The following is a 26457-nucleotide window of genomic DNA, read 5'->3' as shown; positions in this document are numbered from 1 at the left end:
GGACCGACTGCGGGAAACCCAAGCGCTCAGCTCTTCTTTTCTTTTCTTCAGACGACCTCGGTCACCTGCTTCTGAATCTTAGAAACAGAGATACAGGAAACAAATATATTTTAAGGGCTCTACTAACGGGGAAGATAAAACTCTTGGTGGGGAAGCTTGTGTTAGTAAAAATGGTTTTGACTAATGTACTCGGAGAATTCTTCAAAGATCTAAATTACAGTCCTCAGTTGGCAGCAGGACACTGCTAATGATATGTGTTAATGATACTTATTTTTTAGGCTGAATAGAAAAGCGTCCCCGTTGTCCTTTTTATTCCCAAAGTTCTATCCCTCATTCCTTACACTCAAGTTTTTGTCTCGTCAAGACAACTCCACAGTAAAGGGAAATCTGTCCACAATCCCTGGCTCCCACCCCATCTTCCCCTTCCCTACCCCCACTTTCCCCCTTTCTCTGTCACATACACACGTGGTCACGCGCGCACACACACACACACAGAGCTGCAGCGTGAGAACCGCGAGTTGTTCGGCACACTTGTGGAGAAGACTGAACTCAGAGCAAGCGGATGCCCCCGAAAGCAGGCTCTGTCCCTTTAAATGGGTAGAGGCAGTGGGGGAGGGGAACTGGCCGGAGCTGGCATTGTCCAGTTTGAACTGAGCACCGGAAGTGAAGGGGCAGGGCCAGGGCCGTGCACTGAGCCCCGGGCCATTGTCCATCTCCGACCAGGGCAGTAGCCAACCCCCTGGCCCACCCTCTTTATCTCCTAAAACCGAGGCTTCCTCTTCAAATGAGGAGACCCCCTATTCCAGTTCTTCCGCCAGCCCCATTATGGGGACGGTAACGCACTTTAGGATGGTGATTCTGAGACAAGGAGGGTCTGGAAATCTCAGAGTGTCGGGAGTACTGGAGGTAGTGCCTCCACCCAGCAACCCACTCAGCCCCTCTCCCTGCAGTGGATGGAAAGGCATGGGGGTGGGGTGGGGACGGGGTGGGAAGGCACTGGTGAGAGAGGGGCACACTTCCAGGCCCTTTGGGTTCCTCCCGCTCTCGCTGGGAGCTCTACCTGAAAACAACTTGAGACACTTGATTTGGAAAGAAGGAAAGAAGGAAGGGTTCTTTACACCGCATCAATTAGGAGCGCTTTCCCTCTTATAGTTGGGGAGATCCAGAAAACTCTTCGAGTCCGAAACTCCAGGAGGCAGAGACGTTTAGTTGTAGTGAGCCGCAGGCTGACTTTGATAGGCAGCGCCTTGGTCGGGACAGGAGATCCGCGCTGCGGGATCTACAGCCTCTGCCCTGCTCCCCCATCCCCGACTTCCTAGTATCCAGAACTCCAGGTCTATCTAAGCACACGGGGGTGGGGGGTGAGAGCGGGTCAGCGCCAAGCAGCCGGGTCAGTTCAGAGGCCTAAGGGGGAAGGGGGGAGGGGCGCTCAAGGACTGGGGGAGGGGGAGGGCTCATCCATTTCTCCCTTGACAGGTGGTTTGTGTTTCTGATTGGCCAGCGCCACCAGGCTCACACCTCCCTCCCCCAACTCTCTGGAATGTATAATTATCTGCGCGGGGGGTGGGGGTGGTGTGTGAGTGTGTGTGTGGGAGCAGTCACGTGGTTTTAAAACTAGCCCCCCATGTCCCCTACCTGTATCTGCTTTGGGGACCCCACTGAGTCCTTAAAGTGCAGGATCCCAAATTCTGGGGTACGCAAGATTTCCAGGGCAGACGACCCCCATCTCCAGATGTGTGTATATGGAGGGGGTATCAAACCTCAAGGTTCTGAGAAGGGACACCCCAGAGGTGTCAGAGACCAGAGCGTTGGGGGAGGGCCAGAATCGGAGCCAGAGGGAAAGGGAGGGGAGAGAAGAAGGAGGGGAGGGGAGGGGGCTGCCCGCGGGGGGTTGGGTCATTGTCTTTTAGAATTTGGGAGCCTTTGAAAAGCCGTGGGCCCTCCCACCGCTATTGTGCGGGGGAAGATGTAGCAGCCTCTTCTCCGAGCCACCCCTTTGCCTGCGGACTTCTCTGGGGCCAGCAGCCGCCCGACTAGGGGCCCGGGGCCACGGGCTCAGCAGACGACCATGGGCTCGGTGTCCAACCAGCAGTTTGCAGGTTCGAGCTCGGGACTTAGCGGGGACACCTTAGGGTGCAGGGCGCCCAGGAGCCACGTAGAAGGGAAGTGGGGAAGTATCCTTCGGGCTGCTCGTAGTACCCCAAGTCGGTGCGGTTTCCTGCTTCACGGGGCCATCTCTGGAGTAAAGAACCCCGGAGTCCCAGTGGCGTGCGCGCCGAACCTGCGGGGGCGGAGGGAGAGAAGAGGAGGGGCCTGTCGGACCGTGTGTCCCCCGGCAACGTGCTGTGGGAACAGGAGCAAAACTTTCGGGGCACCTCTGGCCTCGGTGTAAGCTTGGGAGCGCGGGTGGTGGCCGGGACAGGTTTTTTCTCGGCAGCTGCCTGATACATGCCCCCTCCTGGGTGTACACCGCAGGCTGGACACTGGGGTCTTCCGGCTAGGTCCGTGGTTTTAAAACTAGAGCCCTTCGTGGCCCTCCAACTGAGCGTCTGGCCCTCCCTATCTCCAGGTGGCTGCACCAAAGCGGCAGAGAAGGCGCCCGAGGAGGCGCCGGCGGACGCAGCCCGGGCAGCAGACGAGCCGCAGTTGCTGCACGGTGCCGGCATCTGTAAGTGGTTCAACGTGCGCATGGGGTTCGGCTTCCTGTCCATGACCGCCCGCGCCGGGGTCGCACTCGACCCCCCAGTGGACGTCTTTGTGCACCAGGTGAGACTGATTCTGGTAACTTTGCTGTGGAAAAGGGGAACTAGGAGCGCATTTCCATGGGTGGGCGGACAAGCTCGGCTGTTGGATTGAAGATCAAGGACTCATTGTGTGACCCCATCTTTGCCCATGCACCCCAATTCTAAGGCCCCATTTACTACAACCTGGCGAGAGGGGGATGCAAGAACTGATTATCAGTACCCCCGCCCCCTTCCGGGAACCCCTCCGGCTTACCACGTGTCTATTACCTCTTTCCCCTGGGAAGAGGGCAGGGGGCAGAGAGGTGACCCCATGTGGCAGAAACTAAGGTTGTATTGTGCTTGCGGGTGGGGGGAGGGCGAGCAGGCCGGCCAGGAAAGCACATGCCGGGCCTGAGCCGGGCGCCCAGCGCCTTTAACGTCTGAATGTAGCTCGGAGGGCGGGAGAGAATGAAGGGAACTGGTTACCAGACCCAAAGGCGTAAAGCTGAGAAGTCAGCCGCGTCCCCTGTTTAAAGCCGACCTCATGCCGGAGGTCATCGGAAAACTCAGGCCCTGAGGCCTGGGTAGGTTTCACAAATTCCTGAAGGATCCGTCTGGGGTCTTGAAAGCTCCTTTAGAAGATTCGTTACAGTTCAGGACTAAGGGCTTTGCTGTCCAACTCCTGCCAGGAAGGAAAACCTTAAGGAGCCCAGGCTTTTACATTCCTGGGACGGGCTAGGAGGGAGTTGGGTCGGTGCAACCCCAAGTTCTCAGTTAAAGCAGGACAGCACAGTATGGGGTGAAATTCAGTGTCGCAGGTCAGGGGGTGGAGGGAGGCTGGCCTCTGGACCTATTCTCCTCAGTTTGGCATTTATGGCCCCAGACAGCCATTGATTGCTGTCCTAACATTCCTAGCCTCAAACAAGAGCCAAAGACTTTGGTCTCCCTCCTCCCAGGCTTCTCTTCCCATAATATCCTAGAGGTATTGCAGGGATCCTGGGCCACCAGCTTGGTAGTAAAAGAAGTTGCATGTGCCCATTCCATCTTTGGTTGGGACTATTTGGAAACAAAAAATTGCTAATCCCTGGTCCTGTGGGTTGACACCCAGGCCGGGCAGGGAGGGGTTACTTCAGGGAGGTTGGCTTTAGGAGCCATGGGGGAGGGGAAAGGAGGATGTGGGGATTAAGGGTTGGAGCCTGAGGGATGGCATTCTGGAGGGGGAGGGGTGGCGAAGGGAGATGCTGGGTGGACGGTTGGAGGCAGTAGAGAAGTCTCCAGTCATGAGTGAGGAGGTAGAGTAGGGGAAACTATGAAGATAGAGGATTCAGGGAAATAGGGACCCACTGGTTACTGTTAGCTGCTAGTGCCATAGGGTCACTGGGCTTCTAGAACATTTGCCAAAAGGACCTGCAGGAGGAAGCTTAACTACCCTTTTGCAGCCCCTTTCTTCACGGCCCCCCAACATTAGACAGCTAGTATCTGGCTGGTGGCTTTGCCCCCCCCTCTCATTTACATATGTGAATGATAACCCACAGGAAGTAATTGTGGGAGAAAGAAGGGAATTGGCCTCTTTAGATCTATTAAATCACTTTATTACAGGAACCAGCTTTGAATGGCCCTCCTCAGCAGGGTGGCAAGCCTCCCCCACTCTCCCATTTATCTGATCACAAAGAGATTAAAATCTTTCCTGGTATGGGGACAGACTGGACAGCTTCCCCAATTTTGGGAGGCTGGAATAAAAGAGTCAGATCCAACATTTTCTTGTCTTCCCTCAAGGCTGCTTAGTAGGGAGGGACTGAAGGGAATGTATTCCCTGATCTGGATTTCCTTACTCATCAATTGGAAATCTGTGCCTCAGCAGACTTATCCTTAGGATCCAGAACAATTGGAAAATTATTGGATATCATGGAAGACAGCAGGGGCCAGCTTGGAGACACTCTGGACTTCAAGGTGTTGGAAGATCCAGGGAACCAAGAGCTGAATGAGTTATCAGGAGGGAGCTGAGCTGGAATAAAGATTCAAGAATCTGTCCCCTAATCTCCACTCTCCCAATGGTGGTCAGAAAGGACAATAACTGGTCTTTATTTTGCCTCTGGGGTTTGGGCTGGTCCACAGACTGCATCTTAGTAAGTTAGGCTAGTAATTTGAAATCCCTCTCTGGAAATATAATGGCAGAGGAAATTTGTAGTTGCTGGATAACCCCTAAAAATTGTTTGCTGGGGGAGGAAAGTTACTGAAATGGAGAGGGTCAGAAATCTTTAGCTGTTGTTTTGGGGCATCCGCGGTTAGGGTGAAATGGTAAGGATAATGGTCCTAAGGTAGCATTTGCCAGGAAGAGGGGATTATAAGCCCTTCTGAGGTTGGGTTTATAAGGTTCCCAACACCCTTTTAACTATTATTCTTATACTCCCTTCCACGTACTTTATAATGTATCCTTGGAGTAAATGTGTGTGAGAAAAAGCTTATCTGTGGCTCCCCTACTCAAAAAAGAGATTTCTGTGACACCCCTTTTATCAGCTACAGGTCATTGGATCTAGAAAATCTCTGGAATCTGTGGCATTAGGGGAATGTAAGAATCATAATAATGGTAAACTGCAAGCCCTTAAATCGTTTCAATCAAGGTTTCTTGACCTCAACACTATTAATATATTTTGAGCTGGGTAATTTCTCATTGTGGGTTTTATTTGTTCATTATAGGAAGTATAGCAAGATCTGGCTTTCTGTTCCTTAGAAGCCAGTTGTACCCTTCAGTTGTGACAACCAAAATGTCTCCAGATATTGCCAAATATCCCCTGGGAGGCAGAATCACCTCCAGTTGAGAAACCATTCTACAGGGAAAGCAGAGCAAGAAAGAGCTAAACTGTTTCCTATTTCCTGGAGATTCACCAAGAATGCTAAAAAAATCCCTGTGGCCATTTTAAGAGTTCTGGCTTAACTCATGTTTCCTGTGGTTCAAAACCCAAGCTATCAAGACTTGTATAAATTCTTTAAATGAGGAAAAAAATGTCTTGCTTTTCCATAGTGTCTAAGTACCCTGGTAGCTAAAATACTGTATTAGAAGGCTGAGCAGCAAAAAGAAAAGCCCATAGATGATTAAGGAAACCTCATGGCCTGCTTTTTTGGAAGAAAATTGAGGATTGGTGAGAGCAATCTCTGTCAGAGTCTGGGTTAGAACTATTGGGTTCAAAGGGCACATGGGCTCTTTCAAAGCCGCTTGGTTTTTTAACTTTGCACCTTTGATTCCTCGCTTCATTTCTAGTTATTGATGCATTTCTCTTATACTCTTAACCAATGTGTAAGCTCTTTGAAAAGAGGAACTTGGCTGTCTGGATCCAAGTGTATGAGTGAATATGAAAAAGTAAAGGAGTCTTGAGCACAAGTTCTGTGGCGTCATCAATTGATTCATTCCCATTTTTTTTCCCCACCCAGTACTGGGAATGGAACTCAGGCCTTGTGTTTGCTAGGCAACTGTCTACCACCCAGCTACATTCCATCTTAATGGGAAAAGACAGGTTAAAAATAAATCACCTTGGTTTTTCAGAACACTGGTAAGAAGTCCATGTGTTAATTTGGGCATCGCAGAATCTTCTGGGATCCTTCTCTTTCTGAGTAGACATACTTTCTAGACAATATCCCATGTAAAGTCTATGCCACCAACCTGAGCAGAGCATCTATTTGATGGAAGCTTCTACTTGTTAGTTTGTGACACTATTGCCTGTCCCATAAGGGGTTTTTAGTGACTTTTACCGGCGCATTGTTATTCCTCAACCATTTCTAATCATCACCTACCTACCCTACTGGAATCTATGTTTTATTTTTTCTTTTTTTTAAGAGACAGGGTCTCGGGCTGGGGATGTGGCTCAAGTGGTAGCGCGCTTGCCTGGCATGCGTGCGGCCCGGGTTCGATCCTCAGCACCACATACAAAGATGTTGTGTCCGCCGAAAAACTAAAAAATGAATATGAAAAAATTCTCTCTCTCTCTTTAAAAAAAAAAAAAAAAGAGAGAGAGAGACAGGGTCTCACTGAGTTGCTTAACACCTCGCCCTTGCTGAAGCCGGCTTTGAACTCAGGATCCTCCCGTCTCAGCCTCCCAAGCCTCTGGGATTATTATGTTTTATGGAGGAACTGCTCTGGGTACAACCACACCTCTCTTCTTGCTGAAGATATGAACAATAATTCTGTGTAGCACTGGAAGGAGTTGGGGGAGAAGGAGGAAATTTCCAAGAATAGTATGTAATTTTTAGCATCTTAGGTTGGAGTTTCTGAATTCAGACAGGAAACCAAAGTCCAAGAAGGGAGATGGCTCTTCTATACAGCAGTGTACAAGAACTGGGTTTTTGGCATAAAACTCCAGGAACCTTTTTATTTCCACACTGAATTCCTTAAGCAAAGGTGGAGGTGGGGTGAGCTCAAAATAGCACCCTATCCTTGCAACTCCTTCATCTTAAGGATGGAGGAAGGCAAGATGAGCACAATAAGGAGCTGAGGAGGTAGGTCTACACACATACACATGTTCACAGTTCAGAACCCTTCAGTCTCCTCAGCCTAGGCTCCCTCTGGTTACCTTCTGCACATGCTGGTGCACAGCACCATCTGGTGGAGAAGTATTGACAGAAGCCAGTGAGCCTGGCCGCCCTAAGGCAGGGTGTTGGTAGCAGCTTTTGGTTCTGATCATCTTTTTTTCCATCCTTCTCCAAATAAACTGGTTTCTTGGTGAACTGATTGGGTTTCTAACCTCTACAAAACTCTACTTCCAGAAATGAAGCTCAAGGAGAGCTCTGATAGGACAGGGCTTAGTTATTAAAATTACTTTTATGTGCTTTGCTTCTTTTTTCGTGTGTGATTCTGGGTATTGAATCCAGGGATGTACTCTACCCCTAAGCTACATCCCCAGCCCTTTTTTCAGACAGGGTCTCTCTAAAAATTCCTGAGGCTGATCTTGAACTTGCAATCCTTCTGCCTTGGCTTTACAAGTTGCTGGGATTTACAGGCATTATTCTATTAGAGTTTAAAATGAGATCTGTGATTTGCATTATATCAGGTCATGCTGGCTAACAGGCTGTTTGCAATCAGCCCAGCTCTTGCCTTTCACTATGACTTTTCTCAGGGTGCTTATTAACCCCTCTGTCTCCATGTGAACTGTAACATGGGGGTCATAGCTTGCCACATGAATTTGATATGGGGGTTAAGTGCTTAACCTATGGTAAGCATTAATTAATAACAGTTATTTTGGATATTAGAGAACTTAATTTGTTCAACAAATATTCGTGTACTGCTGGAAACCTAGATTTGAGGGTAGGGACATATACTGGATAACTTTGAACTGGAGTGGCTCTGGGGGTTGCAGGAGAGCCAAGAACCCCTGTTTTGGGCTCCATGAGCTAGAGCAAGTACCCTGAAATTCTGACTTGCAATTTATGTGGGAAGAAACAATATGACTAAGATCAGCAGTGATCCAGTTGGAAGGAACCTGATTTGTGTCTTTTTTTTCCTTTTTTTTTTTTTTAGGGATTGAACTCAGGGCCTTATACATGCAAGGCAAGCACTCTACCAACTGAGCTATACCCCCAGCCCAGAGCTTTAACTTTTAAAATTCATATTTAATGAGTGACCCCCAAGCTCCATGTCTCTACATTTTGGCAGAAGGTGTTGCTGGAAAGGGGTGATGAATGTTTGTGGGGGAAGAGAGGAGAGGCAGTCAATGAGGTATTAAGAAGGGAGCAGAAGGTGTAAGTACCACTAGTGGAGGGAAATCATACCTTGCTACCAAATAGAGATGTTTGCTGCAAGTGCCTCTACCTACCAAGGCAGCCCGAGCAGTGGGCCCAGGCAGGCTGCCCACCTTCCTAACTTGAACAAATTGGGAAAGGAAGATGGGATTCCTGTCTTCCTCAACTTCTCCCCTTTAAAATATTTGTCTGAATAAATAATTAAGATTCTAGCAGGAAAGATTTGACTGTTGTTGGTGGTGGGGATATCCTCTTTTTAGTTAGACCTAGGAGATATGGAGTGGGCAGGCCTGAGAAGGGAAGATGGCTACTGGATTTGAATTTGGCAAGACTGACTGGGGAAGAGAAGTGTTTCTGTATCTGTTTACCCTACTGTGACCATAACCCCAACCTGGAGAGGAAGGGAAGAACTGATCCTGTAGAATGTGGGGGAAGGGGAGAGCATACAGGGGATCTGCGCCTTGGAACTCCAGGAATCTGACCACCAGAACCAACCAGTGTCAACTCTTTGTTTCCTGGGGCTGGGCTCTATTGGGGGAGCTCAGGCCATGCCCCTCCCCCCAAGGCCTTTTCTCTTTGGAGGGGATGGGGGAGAGGGCGGGGCCTTGCTTTGTGTGTGGTTGGGGGTGGAATGGGGGTAGTACAAGAATTTCAGGCTCCTTTCAGATTCAGGCCCTGGGAGGCTGGCTCTGTTGGGCTGCATGCCACCAAATACCTATCTGATAAGAGAGGAATTCAAACTATGTGTTTTGGAAAGGAACAGGGGAGGGGGGCAGGGAGCCACCCCTAGAGACCACCAGTTTAAATCTTGGCCGGCCAGTTAGGTTGAGGTGCCTGCAGGGGTGTTTTGTACTCTTTGTAAGTCTTCTTAACAGACCTCAAGTCTTCCAGTGATGACTAGACCTAGGAGGACTTAATCTTATAGTGCCTGTCCCCATGTATAGAACCCCCTTGCTTCTAAAAGTGATTCAGTAAACTGGAGCTTGCGGAAGAGACATTTTTCTGGTTTCCATAGCTGGTTAGTGATAAAACCAGAGTTCATTTTGAGTCTCTTGACACTTGGTTCTCCCTGTTACCCTGCCCCCAACCAGCCTGAAGAGGTGGGTAATTGCCACTCACCCAGGATTTATGTGTGTTAGGAGGCTAAGTGTTAACTACTTTTCATGCATAAAACCTCATGGTTCCACCATAAAATTAAGTTTATGCCCCATTTTATGAATTAGTATGGAAAGGAGGGTGAATTATCTCAGACTTTTAATCCTTGTTTTTAACCACTCATTGCTGGATCACAGCTGGAATTACCTGGAGAGAAGGCTAGTCTTGTTCCTCGAATACCTTCCAACTCACTGACTTATCTCTTGTCCTGGCTCAGTGATAGACAAGTCCAATCAAAGATTAAATTTCTATGCAACTGGGAAGAGGAAAGGTCCTTTGGCCACTGAGGTGTTTTTATTTCCTGTTTGAATGCTCTTGCCCCGTGTCCACATCAAGCTGGGGCTGTGTGTTGGGAGGCATTATATCCCTGGATGTTCCCCTGAGGATAAAAACAAGTGAAGTGGGTGTTTGGGGTGCATTTCAGTGGTAGATCACATGCCTAGTATGTGCATAAGCCCTGGGTTCACTCCCTAGCATCCTTATTCCTCTCCTGGGGAAAAAAGCTACAAGAATCCCGTAGCTTTGGAATATTTCTATGATGGGACAGTTACAAATAATACATAAAGTATTTACTGCATACTTGATATTTCCATATAATTTTCATTAGAGCCTATGAAGTTGAAAGAAAGGCACTGGTTTTTTTCATTTTCTGGATCTGAGGCTCAGATGTGAGTGACTGATAAAAGGTCACAGAACCAGTAACTGGAAGGACAGCATTTCATAAAGCAGGATGTGGATGGCTCCTAAGCGTGTGTTCCTAACCAGTACCCTTGGTAGAAGTAAGTTAGCCACATGTGGGGGTAATCCCAGAAACTGGGAAGCTGAGGCAAGAGGAACACAAGTTCAAGGTCAGTTTTAGCAACTAGTGAGATTCTGCCACAAATTCAAAATAAAAGGGCCATAGATACAGTTATCATGTGTGCCACCACACCTGGTCCTTCTTGACATATTTGATACACTCTGGTTGTTTTACCCTAATAAGATAAAGTTGTAATGAAGACTCTTCTGGAGAGGGCATGGGAGATACTGTCACCTCTACTAATGTGGTATTGATGTACTAAGTGGCATGGTAGTAACTGTGAGGAACTCTGGGTTCTTCTAATGCTTGTTTTGCAGTTCAATTAGCTGTATGGATAACTCCTTCTCCTTTATTTTTTACAAGTTTTTTTTTTTTTTTTGGTGGGCGGGTACTTGGGATTGAACCCAGGGGCACTCAACCACTGAACCACATCCCGAGCCCTATTTTGTATTTTATTTAGAGACAGAGTCTCACTGAGTTGCTTAGCACCTCGCTTATTGCTGAGAGTGGCTTTGAACTCTGGATCCTCCTGCCTCAGCCTCTCAGCTGCTGGGATTACAGGCATGTGCTACTGCACCTAGCTCTCCTTTATTTTTTTTTAAGGTTGTGAGGCTATTTACTGCTTTGTAAGTGTCAGTTTTTTTAAGTTAAATAATTAAAATTACCTCCTTATTGCCAGGTGTTTATAGTCCCAGCTATTCAGGAGGTTGGAGTATGAGGATCAGAAGTTCAAGGCCAGCCTGAGCAACACAGTGAGAACCCATCTCAAAGAAAACCAAATAAATAGCCACCAAAACAACCAACATGACTCCTAGCAATAATATGATTCATGTCAACACTAGTGGAGACAAACTCAGAGACAAAAAACTACCTCTGTTCTTTAGTTCATCCAAAAAATGTGCTAGGCATTATCTGATGTACCAACATGAGCAACAGGGCTTACTTTCATGATATACATGCAATACTTGCATGGTATTCATTATTGTGGCTGTACCAAATCTTATTCAACTGTTCCCCATGCCCTCTCCTCTTAGAAGAGTCTTCATTACAACTTCATCTTATGAGGGTAAAACAGCCAGACCTGTGTCAAATATGTCAAGAAGGACCAGGTGTGGTGGCACGCCATGATAACTGTATCTATGGCCCTTTTATTCTTAATTTTGAGACAGGATCTCACTAGTTGCTAAAGCTGACCTTGAACTTGTGTTCCTCTTGCCTTTTTTTTTTTTAAGAGAGAGAGAATTTTATATTTATTTTTTAGTTTTCGGCGGACACAATATCTTTGTATGTGGTGCTGAGGATCGAACCCAGGCGCGCTACCGCTTGAACCACATCCCCAGCCCCTCCTCTTGCCTTAGGTAGTAAGTTATTTATCTTTTGCGGGGGGCAGGCACCAGGGATTGAACTCAGGGACACTCAACCACTGAGCCACAACCCCAGCCCTGTTTTTTGTATTTTATTTAGAGGCAGAGTCTCATTGAGTTGCTTAGTGCCTCGCCTTTGCTGAGGCTGGCTTTGAACCTGCAATCCTCTTGTCTCAGCCTCTCCAGTGGCTGGGAATACAGGCATGTGCCACCGTGTTTGGCAATTTACCATTTTTAACACCAATGATATACCGAATATGTCATGCTAAATCTTCCTGAAAATTAAACCTACTAATACTTATCTACTTCTTCTTTATTTTTTTTAAATTTTATTTATTTTTAAATTTTTAGTTGTAGTTGGACATAATATCTTTCTTTTATTTATTTACATGGTGCTGAGGATTGAACCCAGGGCCTTGCACGTGGTAGGCGAGCGCTCTACCACTGGGCCACAACATCAGCCCCTCTAGTTCTTTTTTTTTTTTTTTTAATTTTTTTAGAGAGAGAGAGAGATAATTTTTTAATATTTATTTTTTAGTTCTCAGCGGACACAACATCTTTGTTTGTATGTGGTGCTGAGGATCGAACCTGGGCCGCACGCATGCCAGGCAAGCACACTACCACTTGAGCCACATCCCCAGCCCCTCTAGTTCTTCTTTATATATAGTTTTCCTTGACATTTAGGTGTTTAATTCCAAGTGGATAATTAATTTGTTTCAGCAAAATTTGACTTGTTTTCCTCACCTACTGATTTCTCCATATAGTCTTGGATCTCGCTGTGACTTTCAACTTTAATCCTCTCATCTTCGTGCTTGGATCATGCTTGGATCATTGGACCTGATTGGATCATTATCCTTCAACTTTAAGTAACACTTATGTATAAAAATACACTCTACTGTCATGTTAGAAAAAAAAAAAGGTACCAGGGAGACGGAGGGCTTGTTGATGTTTATATACATGTAAAATATAGTCTTTGATTCTGTAAGTTTATTCTAAGTCCATGGTTATTCTACCTTTCAAATTTTGGGTTAATGTTTAAAAATCTGTGCATGTCACCATGGCAAAAGAAAGAAGGAAAGAAAAAGATTATATAAGAATAGTACAAAAAGTTCCCATATAACCATTACCCAGATTTATCAATTAGTTACATTTCGCCCCATTTGCTTTATCATTCTCTTTATCTTTATACAGTTTTAGTTGTTTATACTTTTTTGTTTTGGTACCAGAGATTGAGCTCAATGGTTTGAGACAGGGTCCTACTAGTTGCCAGGCCTGGCCTTAAACTTTTGATCCTCCTGCCTCAGCCTCCTGAGTCCCTGGGATTAAAGGTGTGCACCCCTGCGCCGAACTGTAATACAGTTATTTTTTTTAACCATAAATTGCAGTATTCAGCATCTTTGCCTTTAAATATTTCCATGTGTATTTCTTAAGAATAGGGACATTCTCTTATATCATCTAAGTGCAATGATCATAATCAAATTTCACATGGAGACATTTATCCATATTCCATATGCAAATTTTGTCAGTTATCCTAATTTTTTCCTATTCCAGGAAAATCCAGAATCTTGCATTCCATTTAATTACACAGTTCTTGCTGTTTTTTCCTTCATGATCTTGATATATTTGAAGTGTGTATATCTGGTATAGAATATCCCTCTATTTGGGTTTGTCTGATGTTCCCTCAGAGTTAGATTCAGAGTGAGCAGTTTAAAGTCATATGTCTTTGGTTGGTGCATTGAACCAAGAAATAGTGTCCCTTTTCAATGTGTCCCATTATAGTTTCAGTAATGCTAAACTTGAAGAATGTAGCTAAAGTCTCGTTGGCTATTACTTCTTAACATTTTTTAATAAAGCATACATTAAAGCTTTGATATTAAATACTGCTTAATTTTGCATTTTGTTCCCAATATTCTAGTTACTTATTCTTTTGGTGGTAATATAAGAACTGAGGCATTATGTGAATACAAAATGTTTAAGGGCTTTATAGTGCTACCTTTATATTCTTCAATTTTGTATTTGTTGATTTCTTATAAATGCTTAGACTTTTTTTTTTCCTTAGGACTTTAAATTGGCTGCAAAGCAATGTTTTGGCATATACTTATCATCATAATCTTTGTTAATGTAATATAGATTTTTGTTGTTCTTACTTATGGTGACTCTTGGTATTTAGTTCTTGTTGCTTAAGGGGGAATGCTGTCACTCTTGCTTTCCTATCTTGCAGGAACAGGTTTGTGCACTTTTGAGTTTTGTTGTAATAATGGAAATGAATGGTAACATCTACCATGTTTTCCTTTACCAGAGTAAGCTGCATATGGAGGGCTTCCGGAGCCTGAAGGAGGGCGAGGCAGTGGAGTTTACCTTTAAGAAGTCTGCCAAGGGCCTGGAATCCATCCGTGTTACTGGCCCTGGTGGTGTGTTCTGTATTGGGAGTGAGAGGCGGCCAAAAGGGAAGAACATGCAAAAACGCAGATCCAAAGGAGACAGGTATGGCTTGGAAGCCAGCTTGTGTAGTCTTCTGGGTCATAAGGGGGTATGTTCTCCCAATCTGTCACTTGTATCAGGTTGCCAAAGATAAATGAAGCCTATGGTCCCTGATAATCTTGCTATTGGGTTTAAAACGTCTTAGCTCTGAGCAGATTATATCTTTTTTATTTTTTGTTTTGAAATAGGGTATTGCTAACTTACCTAGCACCTTGCTAAGTTGCTGAGGCTGGCTTTAAATTTGTGATCCTCCTGCGTTAGCCTCCTGAGTCACTGAGTTTACAGGTGTGCACCACCATGCCCAGCCAATATCTGATTTTTCTAAAATTCTTTCTAAGATAAGAGTATGGTAGGCCGCCATCTATTCCCCAAGTTGCAGTCTGCAGTAGGGGTCAGTGACTCAACTCTAAGTATCTTAGTATTTTCAAATTGACATGAATCTGAAGATGACATATAGTTAGATTTGGAGATGACTTAGAGATCATCTAGTTTATTTCTTCATCTGTAAGTGGGGAAACTGGTCTCTGGCAAGGAAGGTGTAGTGACAGTCCTGGACCCAAGCTCAGATGGTTTCCCTCTGGGGAGCACTCTAACCTCTTCTCATACCTTTGTCTCATCTTTCCCACATTGCTTTATACCAGGTGCTACAACTGTGGTGGGCTAGATCATCATGCCAAGGAATGCAAGCTGCCACCCCAGCCCAAGAAGTGCCACTTCTGCCAAAGCATCAATCATATGGTAGCCTCATGTCCACTGAAGGCCCAGCAGGCGCCCAGCTCCCAGGGCAAGCCAGCCTATTTCCGGGAGGAAGAAGAAGAGATCCACAGCCCTGCCCTGCTCCCTGCAGAGGCCCAGAATTGAGCCATAGCGGTGGGGGCTATTCTTTTACTATCAGGAGTTCAAGGAGCAGGCATCAATCGGCAGAGTGGAGAAAGTGGGGATAAGGGTGGGTTGGGGGTAGCTGGCAGTGCCAAGTTTCTCAGGCCGGGGTTCCCCGCATCATCCCATCTTCCCTTTCAGTGGGGGGAAGGGGCGAGGCAAAGGAACTCCAACCATGCTCTATCAAATGCAAGTAAGGGCTTTGGGGCAAAGCCACCTTAAAACCTGTGTGCTTTATCTGAGTCTTCACCCCAAAACCTCTAGCTTTTGAAAGTGGCCTGGATAGGGAGGTTGTTTTCCTTTCAAAGAAGGAAATGTAATAATATTTCCCTTGCCAGGGCATGAAACAGTTAACACAGAAGATCAGATGAATGGACCCAACCCACAAACTACCACATTCTGTGGGAGAATCTCAGGAGCAGAGCAGGGTTTTCACATCTTGTTTCCTTCCTCATAATCCAATCTTGGGATATAGTGCTGGAAACTGTCCCAAGTCATGGGTTGTGAGGGTAGGCAAAAGGGGTGGTTGGGGAAATAGCTGCGGACCCACTGCTCCTAGCTCACTCCCACCCTTTCTGGGCCAATGTGATTTTATTTATTTGCTCCCTTGGATAACTGCACCTTGGGTCCCACTTTCTCCAGGATGCCAACTGCACTATCTGTGTGCGAATGACGTATCTTGTGCATTTTAACTTTTTTTTCCCCCTTAATATAAATATTCTGGTTTTGTATTTTTGTATATTTTAATCTAAGGCCCTCATTCCTGCACTGTGTTCTCAGGTACATGAGCAATCTCAGGGATAAGGCGGCAGCAGCTCCAGGTCTGCACAGCAGGAATAATTTTTGTTGTTGTTTTTATCACCATGGAGAGCAACCATTTGGAGTGCACAGCCTATTGAACTACCTCATTTCTGCCAATTAGAGCTCGCTTTTCTGCTATACTGTCCTCTTGAAACCCCCTCCATCTTAAATGTTTCATAGGAGACTAGGTTTTAATTGAGTTGCCCCATGACTTGATCTCCTTGTACTGGAAGACTGGAAATTAGTCTAAACAAAAAAAAAAGTGGTGCAGAGAAGTTTGAGAGGTGGGGGCCAGGTAGCAGGCCCAGAGAGGAAGCCAAAGTTAAGTGATGGTTGTCTAATGCTAGGGCATGGAACTTGCTTTACAGACCCATCCTCACCAGATTAGCCTAGGCCTACCATGTACAACAGGGTGTATATGTGTTTTTGTTTTAAATATTTTTTAAAAAGGAGAGTAAGGATGAGTTCAAAGACCAGTACCCTTATCCCACCCTGTGCTGTACTAGGAAGGCTAAATGAACAAAGGGCTAAAATCCTTAACCTTCTAAAACTCTTGGCTTCCAGGGAGACCCATAGCAAGGACTCTTTGTGGCGCCCAGAGCCAGTGTCCTGCCCTGCTGCAATAATTATGAGTAGTGACACAGTAGCTAAAAGAGGAAAGAAAGGGGGTTTCGTTTACATGCTGTGAGATCACCGCAAACCTACCTCACTGTGTTGAAACGGGATAAATGCAATAGAACGCATTGGGTGGTGTGTGTCTGATCCTGGTTTCTTGTCTCCCCCAGATGCGGCCCCCCTCTAGTTATTATATTTGTCTGGGCTTTGTAGGACTTTACTGAGTCTCTGAGTTGGTGATTGCTAGGTGGCCTAGTTTGTGTAAATATAATGTGTTGGTCTTTCTCCATGTTCTTTTGGGGTTTTATTGTTTACAAACTTCTTTTTGTATTGAGAGAAAAATAGCCAAAGCATCTTTGACAGAAGGTTCTGCACCAGGCAAAAGGATCTGAAACATAAGTTTGGGGGGCCCTCTTCTTGAAATGGGGGTCTTAAACCATCTTTTATGTTCCTCTTTCCCTGTTTGCTATTTTGGGCCAGATCTTCTGTCCTAAAAGCCTGACTCTTATCCTACCTTCTTCCTCAAAAGAAAACCTACATATACATTTAATCCTCTGAGTGTCTCTACAACTCTTAAATGACTTATGCAGAATTCCTAAAGAAGCTGGGATTCCCTGCCCCTTGTTCCTAACCTCCGGAGTCAAGACCAGCTCTTGATGCAATTCATGCCAAATACCACACTACTGTTTGCATGGATCAAACCTACTTAATCTGTAATTCTAAAGTAGAGAGAAGCAATTGGGGGCTTTCCATGTACAAAGTGGGGTCAGGAGACCAGGAAAGAAAATATGAATGTATGTTCAAGTCACTCAGGAACTTTTATTCAGGTGCAAGAAACTTATGTCAAAGTGGCCACAAGATTGTTTAATAGGAGACGGACGAATGTAACTCCATGTTTACTGCTAGAAACCAAAGCTTTGTGTGAAATCTTGAATTTTATGGGGAGGGAGGGAGGGAGGGTGGGAAAGTATGTACCTATCTGTTCTTTCCCTGATCTCTTCCCCTCATTCCTGAAATACAGGAGACTAAGCCCCCTTGGGCTTTGGTGACCCCCACCATTGGGGTGTTTTATATTATGATTTGATTTTGCTGTACCCAGATACTTTCTTCCTTTCCTATTTTCTAATCATTTTATAACACACATGCTGACTCTTCCCTTCCTTCTCCTCTCCCTGGGAAAATCAATGAATAAAGACTTATTGGTACTCAAACTGTTTTCTCCTTGTCAGATATTTAGGGACCTTTTCTCCTCCCCATATCCTTACCTTCTTAGATTGGGACTCAGAAGTCACAGAAGAACCATTAAGTTTTTCAGTTTACCACTTTGTTAAGAATGAATCTTAGAAAGTTCAGTCCTCAGCACCTCATTACAGTGGGTTTTTGTTTCTAGTTAGGCCTCTTGTCCTTTCCTTGGAAGCTGCCACATTCAAGAGGGGATTAGAGGCTTGGCATGCATAAGAATGGAGTTGCCTCTGCCACTGGCTGGGATGAAAGGATGGGGCCATGGCTTGGGGCATGAGACCCTAATAATACTCGTCCCTTACTCCTCAAAGCCCTTTACAAATCTTAATTAATTAACCCCTTACAGTACCCCAAGAAGGAAAATGTGTTGGGGAACTGAGGAAATTGAGGCCAAAGGAGAGTCGCTGACTATAAACCAACATTTTCTTTGAGCCAAAGTTTGCCCGCCTTCTAATGAACATTGGCTCTTTAAACATCTCCCCCTAAGGGAAGGATTTAAAAAACTTGATTAGAGGGAAATCAAGTATTAACACAAAGTTGAGGAAGCAAACTACATCAAACCCTGGTAACATTACCAGAGCAAGGGTTAGAAGTTTCATACATCCCCTGCGGGTTGGGCGTTTGTAGCTTAACTGTATCAAAAGTCAAAGCTAACAGTGGAAGCTCATAAAATAGCAAACTGCTGTTGAATTAGTCTTCCTGCAAAATTGGACTAACCTGCTAGCGTGCACCTCACTCTCCAGGAAGGGCAGATGAGTATTAAGACTATTCATGGGTGGGTTACTTATCTCCAGAGCTTTCTTTAATCATTTTGCTCGGTTAAAAATGACCCTTTCAGGCTGGGCAAAGCCAGCCTCAGCAATTTAGGGAAGCGCTAAGCAATTCCTCGGTATCAAAACAAAAAAAATCTTTTCATCTGAAAAGAAGTCACAACATCTATTCCTTGCCTTGTTTGTGAAGCAAAGTGAAGTAAAACGAATTTTGTTGAACCCGGTATAGTCCCAGCGACTCTAAGCAATTTACCAAGATCCTGTCTCAAAAAAAGAGGGGTGGGAATGGGATCTAGCTCAGTGGTAAATTGCCCCTGGGTTCAATTCCCACTACCCTACTTCCAAAAAAACAGGTTCGTTGAGAATGTGAGATTCTCTTCCACTACAAACATTCAGATGGAAGTTGTATTAAAGCAACTACTGGTTACGTCAGACACCTAAATTCTTTGCTTTTTGTCATTTTGAGAAAATACAACTACCAGTTTCTTCTGTGATTCAGTACCCTAAAATTCCTGCAAGATTTGGTACGGAGCCAATTCCCTTTAATTTTCTACGTTGGTTCATTTCGGACTTCCGTTATTTTACAAGTCCTTCTCTAACAGCAAAGTCGTTTCTGCCCTTCCCTCTTATTTCCGCGGCTGTATGTGGGTTTTGACAGTCTGCAAATCACAGTCTGGATGCCTAAAATCAGCCTAAAAAGGACCGTTATTCAGGACGTCTGTAGGATTGGCTAGTGCGACTACCATCTTCCCAAATGATAAATCCACTAAATAAGACGCAATACGGTAAAAATATGATCTTGAACACTAGGCTGGGAGAAGGGGTTCTGATGAAGCCCAGTCCTGGCGCTGCTTTACCCCAGTTCTCAGCAGCCTGGTGTTACAGGTCGAGAAGCCTCTCCGTTTTCTAAGGTAAGGCTCCCTTAATTCTTGCCCTGTGGTACATTTCCGAAACACATTTTTGCCGAGGCCTTGGAATCTTTGGGGTCAACAGACCTCCCAGCTCCGGCTGCCAGGCCGGCTCCGCCTTCCCCAGCACGTGGCCGGGAAAGCCACCGCCTGCCGCGCTCGGTCACGTGAGCTCCACTTTCGTCCATGCGCCGACGGAGCGTGCGCAAAGGGCAGGCGTGGCCCCTACCACCCCGCCGCGCCCGGTTCAAACCGCTCCTCCCACTCAGCCGCAAGCGTCAGGCGCGCCCCGCCCACTGGGTAACGGGAGGTGCGTGGTTCAGCGCCCAACGATGACGTGTTCTTCCAGCGCCACGTCGTGAGGAAGTATAAGCGCACTGGAGCAGTGGGAGTACGCCCAGCTGAGCGGCAAAGCTGCAGGACTTAAGAAAGAAGAAGAGAGGTGACAGCTGCGGGAGAGATACAGGTACAACTAAGGGAATAGATAATTATGGGACCTTTGAGCTATCAGGAAACGGGTGTGGCAGGCGAACGGATTAGTGACTGGGATCGCAAAGTGGGAAATGGCTTGAGAGAAGGAGAAGGAAGGTATGGGGCATGACCAAGATATAGGTACCATGACGTGTCAGGAAGCAGACATGGATATTCAGAAGAAATTAGTTCAGATAATAAGGAAAAGAAAATGGGAGCAAAGTCCACAAGGCCAGGAAAATCAAGCAAAGGCGTCTTGCCCCAAAGGTCCTATTAGCTTATACAGCTGTGCATGATGAAAGATTAGAGACTTAGGCCATTGTCTTTGGATTCTGATGCTGGCTGCTTTTCACAGTCCAGGTGCCTCTCTAGAAGCCAACTGTAGCTATTTGCAAATGCTAGTGACGTCTTATTCTCTTTCTTGTTTATCCAAGGTTACCTGGCTAGTGTCTTGTTCTGGGGTAATTTTTGATTGGACGAGAACTATGTCATGGATCAAGGAAGGAGAGCTATCACTTTGGGAGCGGTTCTGTGCTAACATCATAAAGGTAAGCAGTGGGCTAGGGCATCATTTGGCCTTTTGGTCAGTTGGGTAATCTTCTATTGAATCCTATTATTATTCAAGTTGAACAATCTATAGTAAAAAGTGGACTTTATCAAGGAAACAATCTTAGAATTGTAAGGTAACTTCCAGTCCACATTTCTATTAAGTTATTGTTTCAGCTGACATTTTCAGGCAGTCCAAGCTGTTCCAATATCATTGGTTAGCATAAACTGTTAGGTTTTCCTTATAGAGAGATGAAATTTGTTTCCCTGGAGCTTTGATCCTAATACTGTCCTCTGGGTTCAGATAGGAAAAGTAATTTTTCTTTGATGTGATATTACAGCATAATGGTTAAAAGAGTTTGAACCCTGGCAGGCAAGCATGAACGAAGGTCCTATTTATTAACCATGTGACTTTTAGTTATTATGCAGTTGTTATGAGGATAAAGTGAAACATACACATAAAGCACTTGGCACAAAGTCTAACATTTTTTCTTTTGGTTGTAGATGGACATAATACCTTCATTTTATATGTGGTGCTGAGGATCGAATCCAGTGCCTCACACATGCTAGGCAAGTGCTCTACCACTGAGCCACAACCACAACCCATAACATTAATATTATTTGGATACTATGATTGCTATTTCCCATATCCCCCTTTGCATACCCAAGTCTTCCCTCGGCTTTTTCTCCAGGAATCACAACGTGTTATGTCCTCTGCCTAAGATAGGTTTGAGATTAGAACCACTCAGGTTGGTTTTGTTTTTCAGCCATAGACTGTCAAGCAGTAGGTATAGGAGTAAATTTATGAGTCAGAAACTCTTATTCCCACCACATGCTCACATGCCAAGTGGTTCAAGCAGGCTAAAAAATGGAAATTATGGGCTGGGGATATAGTTCAGTTGGTAGAGTGCTTGCCTTGCACACACAATGCCCTGGGTTCAATCCCCAGCACCACAAAAAAAAAAAAAAAAAAAAAAAAAAAAAAAGAAAGAAAGAAAGAAAGAAAGAAAATGGAAATTATCTCCTCGGGAAATTGTGACAGTCACATGTTGGGAAGAACACACTGGGGCTGGGAATGTAGCTCAGTGGTAGAGCATTTGCCTAGCATGCTGAATACCTGGGTTCAATCTCCAGTACCCCCCACCACAATGATAATAATAATATAAAAATAAAAGATTAGAACAACACTGGGCCTAAATTCCTGTGTCAGTGTTGGCTGCACCCGGGGAATGGGTACCTTTTTTTTTTTCCCTTAGATGAGGGGTCTTACTCTGTTGCCCAGGCTGGGTGCAAGCCATTTTCCCATCTCAATTTCCCAAGAACTGAGACTACAGGCCTTTGCTACTGTACAAGGCTTGGTGTCTCTTTTATGTGAAGGATGCCATCTCCATTTGACTATGTCATCAGGGTTCTTTGCCTTCCTGTTGGAGACTCATGAAAACAAGGTTGTAGTAAAGAGCATTTGGTTAAAAGATGAACTCTGAAAAGAGACAGACCCTTATTTAAAGCCTCTTCTTAGCTGTGTGACTTGCGTTATTCACTTGACCTTTCTGAACCTCAGTTTATTCATGCATAAAATGAAGATAATATTGTTTACTTTATAGAGTTATATGATAAGATGATGTAGAAAAAGCCCAGCATGGTATTTGGCATGTATTAAGTGCTCAATAAACATAAGTAAAATAAACTGAAGTGCTTAATGCAGTTTTATTGAACTAAAAGTGTAAAATACTCAGTAACATTTTTCAGGGATTTTGTCATATAGCTCAAAGCTATCAGTGTGCAGTGTAGTGTCTCCCCTCATCCCCAGAGAATATGAGATTGGTTCATCATTTGTCTTCTTATTCCACAGGCAGGCCCAATGCCCAAACACATTGCATTCATAATGGATGGGAACCGTCGCTATGCCAAGAAGTGCCAGGTGGAACGGCAGGAGGGCCACTCACAGGGCTTCAACAAGCTGGCTGAGGTGGGTGTAGATGGCAGAACTCAAGGTGGAAATCTGTGGAGGGTTGGATTATTGCTAGAAAAATGTGACCCTGAGATTGAACCCAGGGGTGCTTATCCACTGAGCTACATCCCCATACTTTTTTGGGGGGGGTACCAAGGATTGTACTCAGGAGCACTTGACCACTGAGCCACATCCCCAACCCTATTTTATATTTTTATTTAGAGACAGGGTCTCACTGAGTTGCTTAGCATCTCACTTTTGCTAAGACCTACTTTGAACTTGAAGTCCTTCTGCCTGAGCCTCCCGAGCCACTGGGATTATAAGAATGTGCCGCCTCACCTGGCCCCACCCCTTTTTAGCTTAGAGCCTTGTTATGTTTCTAATACTTCCCTCAAACTTGTGGTCCTCCTGCCTTATCCTCCTGAGTAACTGGGATTATAGGTGTGTGCTACCATGTGTGGCCAAGAGTGTTTTTGTTTGTTTGTTTGTTTGTTTTAAAGCCAGCCTCAGCAAAAGTGAGTTGCTGAGCAACTCAGTGAGACCCTGTCTCTAAACAAAATAGGTCTGGGGATGTAGCTCAGTGGTCGAGTGTCCTGAGTTCAATCCTCAGTACCGCCCCCCCCCCCCCCAATATGGAATATTATAATCTTTGTGAAATTTTTTCTTGATGCCGGGGTTGAATCTAGGGCCTCACACTTTCTAAACACATCTACCTCTGAGCTACACCCTCACATTTTGTAACTAACTTGTAAGAAGAATAGAAATATGGTTTATAGTCCCCAGGTTCCAGTGTCCTGGCATAAGAGCAAGCCCTGATGTTAGGGCATTAATAATTTTTGCCTCAAAAAAATGGGGTATTGGGGTTTCTCCAGCACTCTTATAGAAGTCTGTAGATTTACTAACCCCTGCTTCTCTTTTGCAACTAAGTAAGGCAGTTTTGCCTAGTGCTTAGAAGCTTGAGCTCTGGAGTACTTAGAACTCACTGATATAGGCAAATTTCTTAACCTTGTAAAGACAAAGAACTAATTGGCACCCTTGCACTCCACTTACTGGCTTTGTGACTTGCAGTAAGTTATGCAGCTTCCCTTTGCCTCAGTAAAACAGGGTGTACAATAATCTCCATTTTAAGAGATGGATGTGAAGATTCAGCAAGATGGCATACAGCATAGGGCCTAACCTAGGGAAGAGCTGAAAAAAATTGAAACTGTTGTAGGGGTGGGTTCCAGCCTAGATGTGCCATCCAAGATGGCTGCCTTGCAAGGTCTTCAGAGCCTGAGTCTAGTCAAATATCAGGTTATTAATGGTATTTTCCCCAAGGTGTTAGTGGATTTGTTTTGTCTGTGTACCTGCAAAAGATCAGAGAGTTAGTTCTACAGCTTTGTTTCTTCTTTTTTTCCTCTTTGTATGGGAATTGAACCCAGGGGCACTTAACCACTGAGCCACATCCCCAGCCCTTTTTTTTGGCGGGGGAGGGGGGAGGTGCTGGGGATTGAACTCAGGGGCACTCGCCCACTGAACCCTATTTTTTGTATTTTATTTAGAGACAGGGTCTCACTGAATTGCCTAGTGCCTCCCTTTTGCTGAGGCTAGCTTTGAACTCATGATCCTCCTGCTCACCCTCCTGAGCTGCTGGGATTACAGGCATGCGTTACCACACTTGGCTTCCCCAATCCTTTTTATTTATTTTGAGATGGGGTCTTGCTAAGTTGCATAGTGCCTCCCTTGCCAAGTTGCTGAGTGACTCTGGCCTGGAACTTGCAGTCCTCCTGTCTCAACCTCCCAAGCCACTGGGATTACAAGCAGGAGCCACTGTTCTTCAGTTGTGTTTGAATGTCTTTTATCCTCATCTTTAACCTCCAGCTCCCCATCTCATTGTTTTTCTTGACTCAGGATTGTTCTCCATCTTTAGTGATCTGGGTTAGAGCAACCCCAGAGGACTGAGTAAATTATGTGGTTTTTTTCTTACTTGCTTTTTTTCCCCTCCTGAGGCTGGGGGATAGAACCCAAGGCCTCATGCATACTAGGCAAGTGCTCTACTATTGAGCTACATCCCCAACCCAAGTTTTCCTTCTTTTTAAATTGAAATATGATTTCATACAGTGCAATACACACACTTCAGTTTTTAATAATTGCATTCATCTAACCCTGACAAGATATAGAACCATCTCTGCAGAAAGTTTCCTATGTCCCTTCCCAGTCTAGACCTGTTCTCCCTTCTCCTTTCTGTAACTATAGACTGATTTTTCCTGTTCTAAAATTTCATATAATAAAATCATACAGTGGAGAATTTTGACATGATTTTTCAGCTTTATGAGTCTGTTTTACCAGGTATAAATTAGGCATGAAGACAGTTATGCCACTTTTAAGTGATTGTTTGAAAAAATCAGATGAAGGGGCTAGGCATGGGGGTGCATGCCTATAGTCCCAGCAAGAGAAGGCAGTGCAGGAGAATTGTAAGTTCAAATTCAAGGCTAACCTGGGCAATTTAGTGAAACCCTTTTTTTTTTTTTTTTTTTTTTTTTTTAAAGAGAGAGTGAGAGAGGAGAGAGAGAGAGAGAGAATTTTTAATATTTATTTTTAGTTCTTGGCGGACACAACATCTTTGTTGGTATGTGGTGCTGAGGATCGAACCCGGGCCGCACGCATGCCAGGCGAGCGCGCTACCGCTTGAGCCACATCCCCAGCCCTAGTGAAACCCTTTTTAAAATAAAAAAGGGTTGGGGGTGTAGCTCAGTGGTAAGAGCTCTGGGTTCAATTCCCAGGACTGAGGGGGTGAAAAAAAGAAAAGAAAAATCAAATGAAATAATATACATGAAAAACATTTGCTGGGGCTGTAACTCAGTGGCAGAGCACACTTGCCTAGCATATGTGAGGCACTGGGTTTGAGCCTTAGCACCACATAAAAATAAACAAAATAAAGGCATGCTATCCATCTTTAACTACAAAAAAAATTGCCAACTCTGAAATGTTGCATAATTGTCCAATTATTGCTTTAACCTTTTAATTTATTAGTCTCTCATAATATCAGAAAAATTAAGTTGTGCTGTGAATATCTTATATTTTATATTATTTGTTAGCCACCTTGTTATGGATAGATTGTGATCCCTTTATTCAGACCAGGAGATTTTAACCCAGAGCAGTTAAATAATTTGTCTCTGGTCCCATAACAAGTCCATGATGCAGCCAAGGGCCAGAACCTAGGTCTTCACATTCTCAGTGGAGAGTTCTTTTTAGTACACCACATTAGCATCTATGTAGTCACATTCACTAAGATCACATTTTTTAGTTTCTTTTTTTTTCTTTTTTTTTTTTTTAAGTTGTAGATGGACATACCATCTTTATTTTATTTATTTATTTTTATGTGTTGCTGGGGATCAAACCCAGTGCCTCATTACATGCTAGGTGAGTGCTCTACCACTGAGCCACAACCCCAGCCTGTATTTTTCAGTTTCTTAAACAGAAGCTTTCTGCTTATTTGATTATTCTCACATAGCACTACTATTATTATAGCTTTACCCAGCTTTGAGGAGAAAAGTCTGTCCCATCTCAACTCTGAGTCAGGGCTGAAGCATCTCTTATTTCTTTTCTTCTCTTCCTGTGTCCTAGCTCTTTACCTTCTCCCCTCTCAGACTCTGCGCTGGTGTTTGAACTTGGGCATCCTTGAAGTGACAGTCTACGCGTTCAGCATTGAGAACTTCAAACGCTCCAAGAGTGAGGTTGATGGGCTACTGGATCTGGCCCGGCAGAAGTTCACCTGCTTGATGGAAGAACAGTAAGATGCTATCTGAGGAGAGAACGTGTTCTTCCTCCACTTGCAGCCTTCCCCTGGCATTCACAGCTCTGTTATCTGAGGCTTATTTAAGGGCCTCTAAGTCCTTTTAATGTTAGATCTCTGGTGGCAAGTATCAGAAATGCAAACTAGTTTTTCTTTTTTCTTTCTTTCAAGGGGGCATTTAATGAAGGATATTGAGATATTTCACAGAATTTAAAGACAATTACAGCCAGCCTCAAGCAAAACTGAA

General features: G+C 44.8%; 2 protein-coding genes across 3 annotated transcripts in view; both read left to right on the top strand.

The window, feature by feature from the left end:
* Nucleotides 1–2068: 2068 nt before the first annotated feature.
* LIN28A (lin-28 homolog A) lies at nt 2069–15113 on the top strand (the record flags this gene model as incomplete). Its single annotated transcript, XM_081308179.1, has 4 exons — nt 2069–2099; nt 2570–2766; nt 14071–14255; nt 14894–15113. The coding sequence occupies 4 exons, from the start codon at nt 2069–2071 to the stop codon at nt 15111–15113; spliced, it is 633 nt and encodes a 210-aa protein (XP_081164305.1).
* A 4683-nt stretch (nt 15114–19796) lies between these two features.
* Nucleotides 19797–26457, top strand: part of DHDDS (dehydrodolichyl diphosphate synthase subunit) — a 35430-nt gene continuing 28769 nt past the window's right edge. For both annotated transcript variants that reach the window (XM_081305165.1, XM_081305164.1), the window contains exons 1-4: nt 19797–19933; nt 20373–20486; nt 22337–22453; nt 26065–26207. In XM_081305165.1, coding sequence (XP_081161291.1) covers nt 20424–20486; nt 22337–22453; nt 26065–26207 — 323 coding nt within the window. In that variant the 5' untranslated portion in view covers nt 19797–19933; nt 20373–20423. The remainder of the gene's footprint in view (nt 19934–20372; nt 20487–22336; nt 22454–26064; nt 26208–26457) is intronic.

Source organism: Spermophilus citellus (assembly GCF_964194105.1).
Source record: "Spermophilus citellus genome assembly, chromosome: 9".
Lineage (NCBI taxonomy): Eukaryota > Metazoa > Chordata > Mammalia > Rodentia > Sciuridae > Spermophilus > Spermophilus citellus.
Note: the sequence above shows the minus strand (reverse complement) of the source record. Positions and strands in the feature narration are given on the sequence as shown.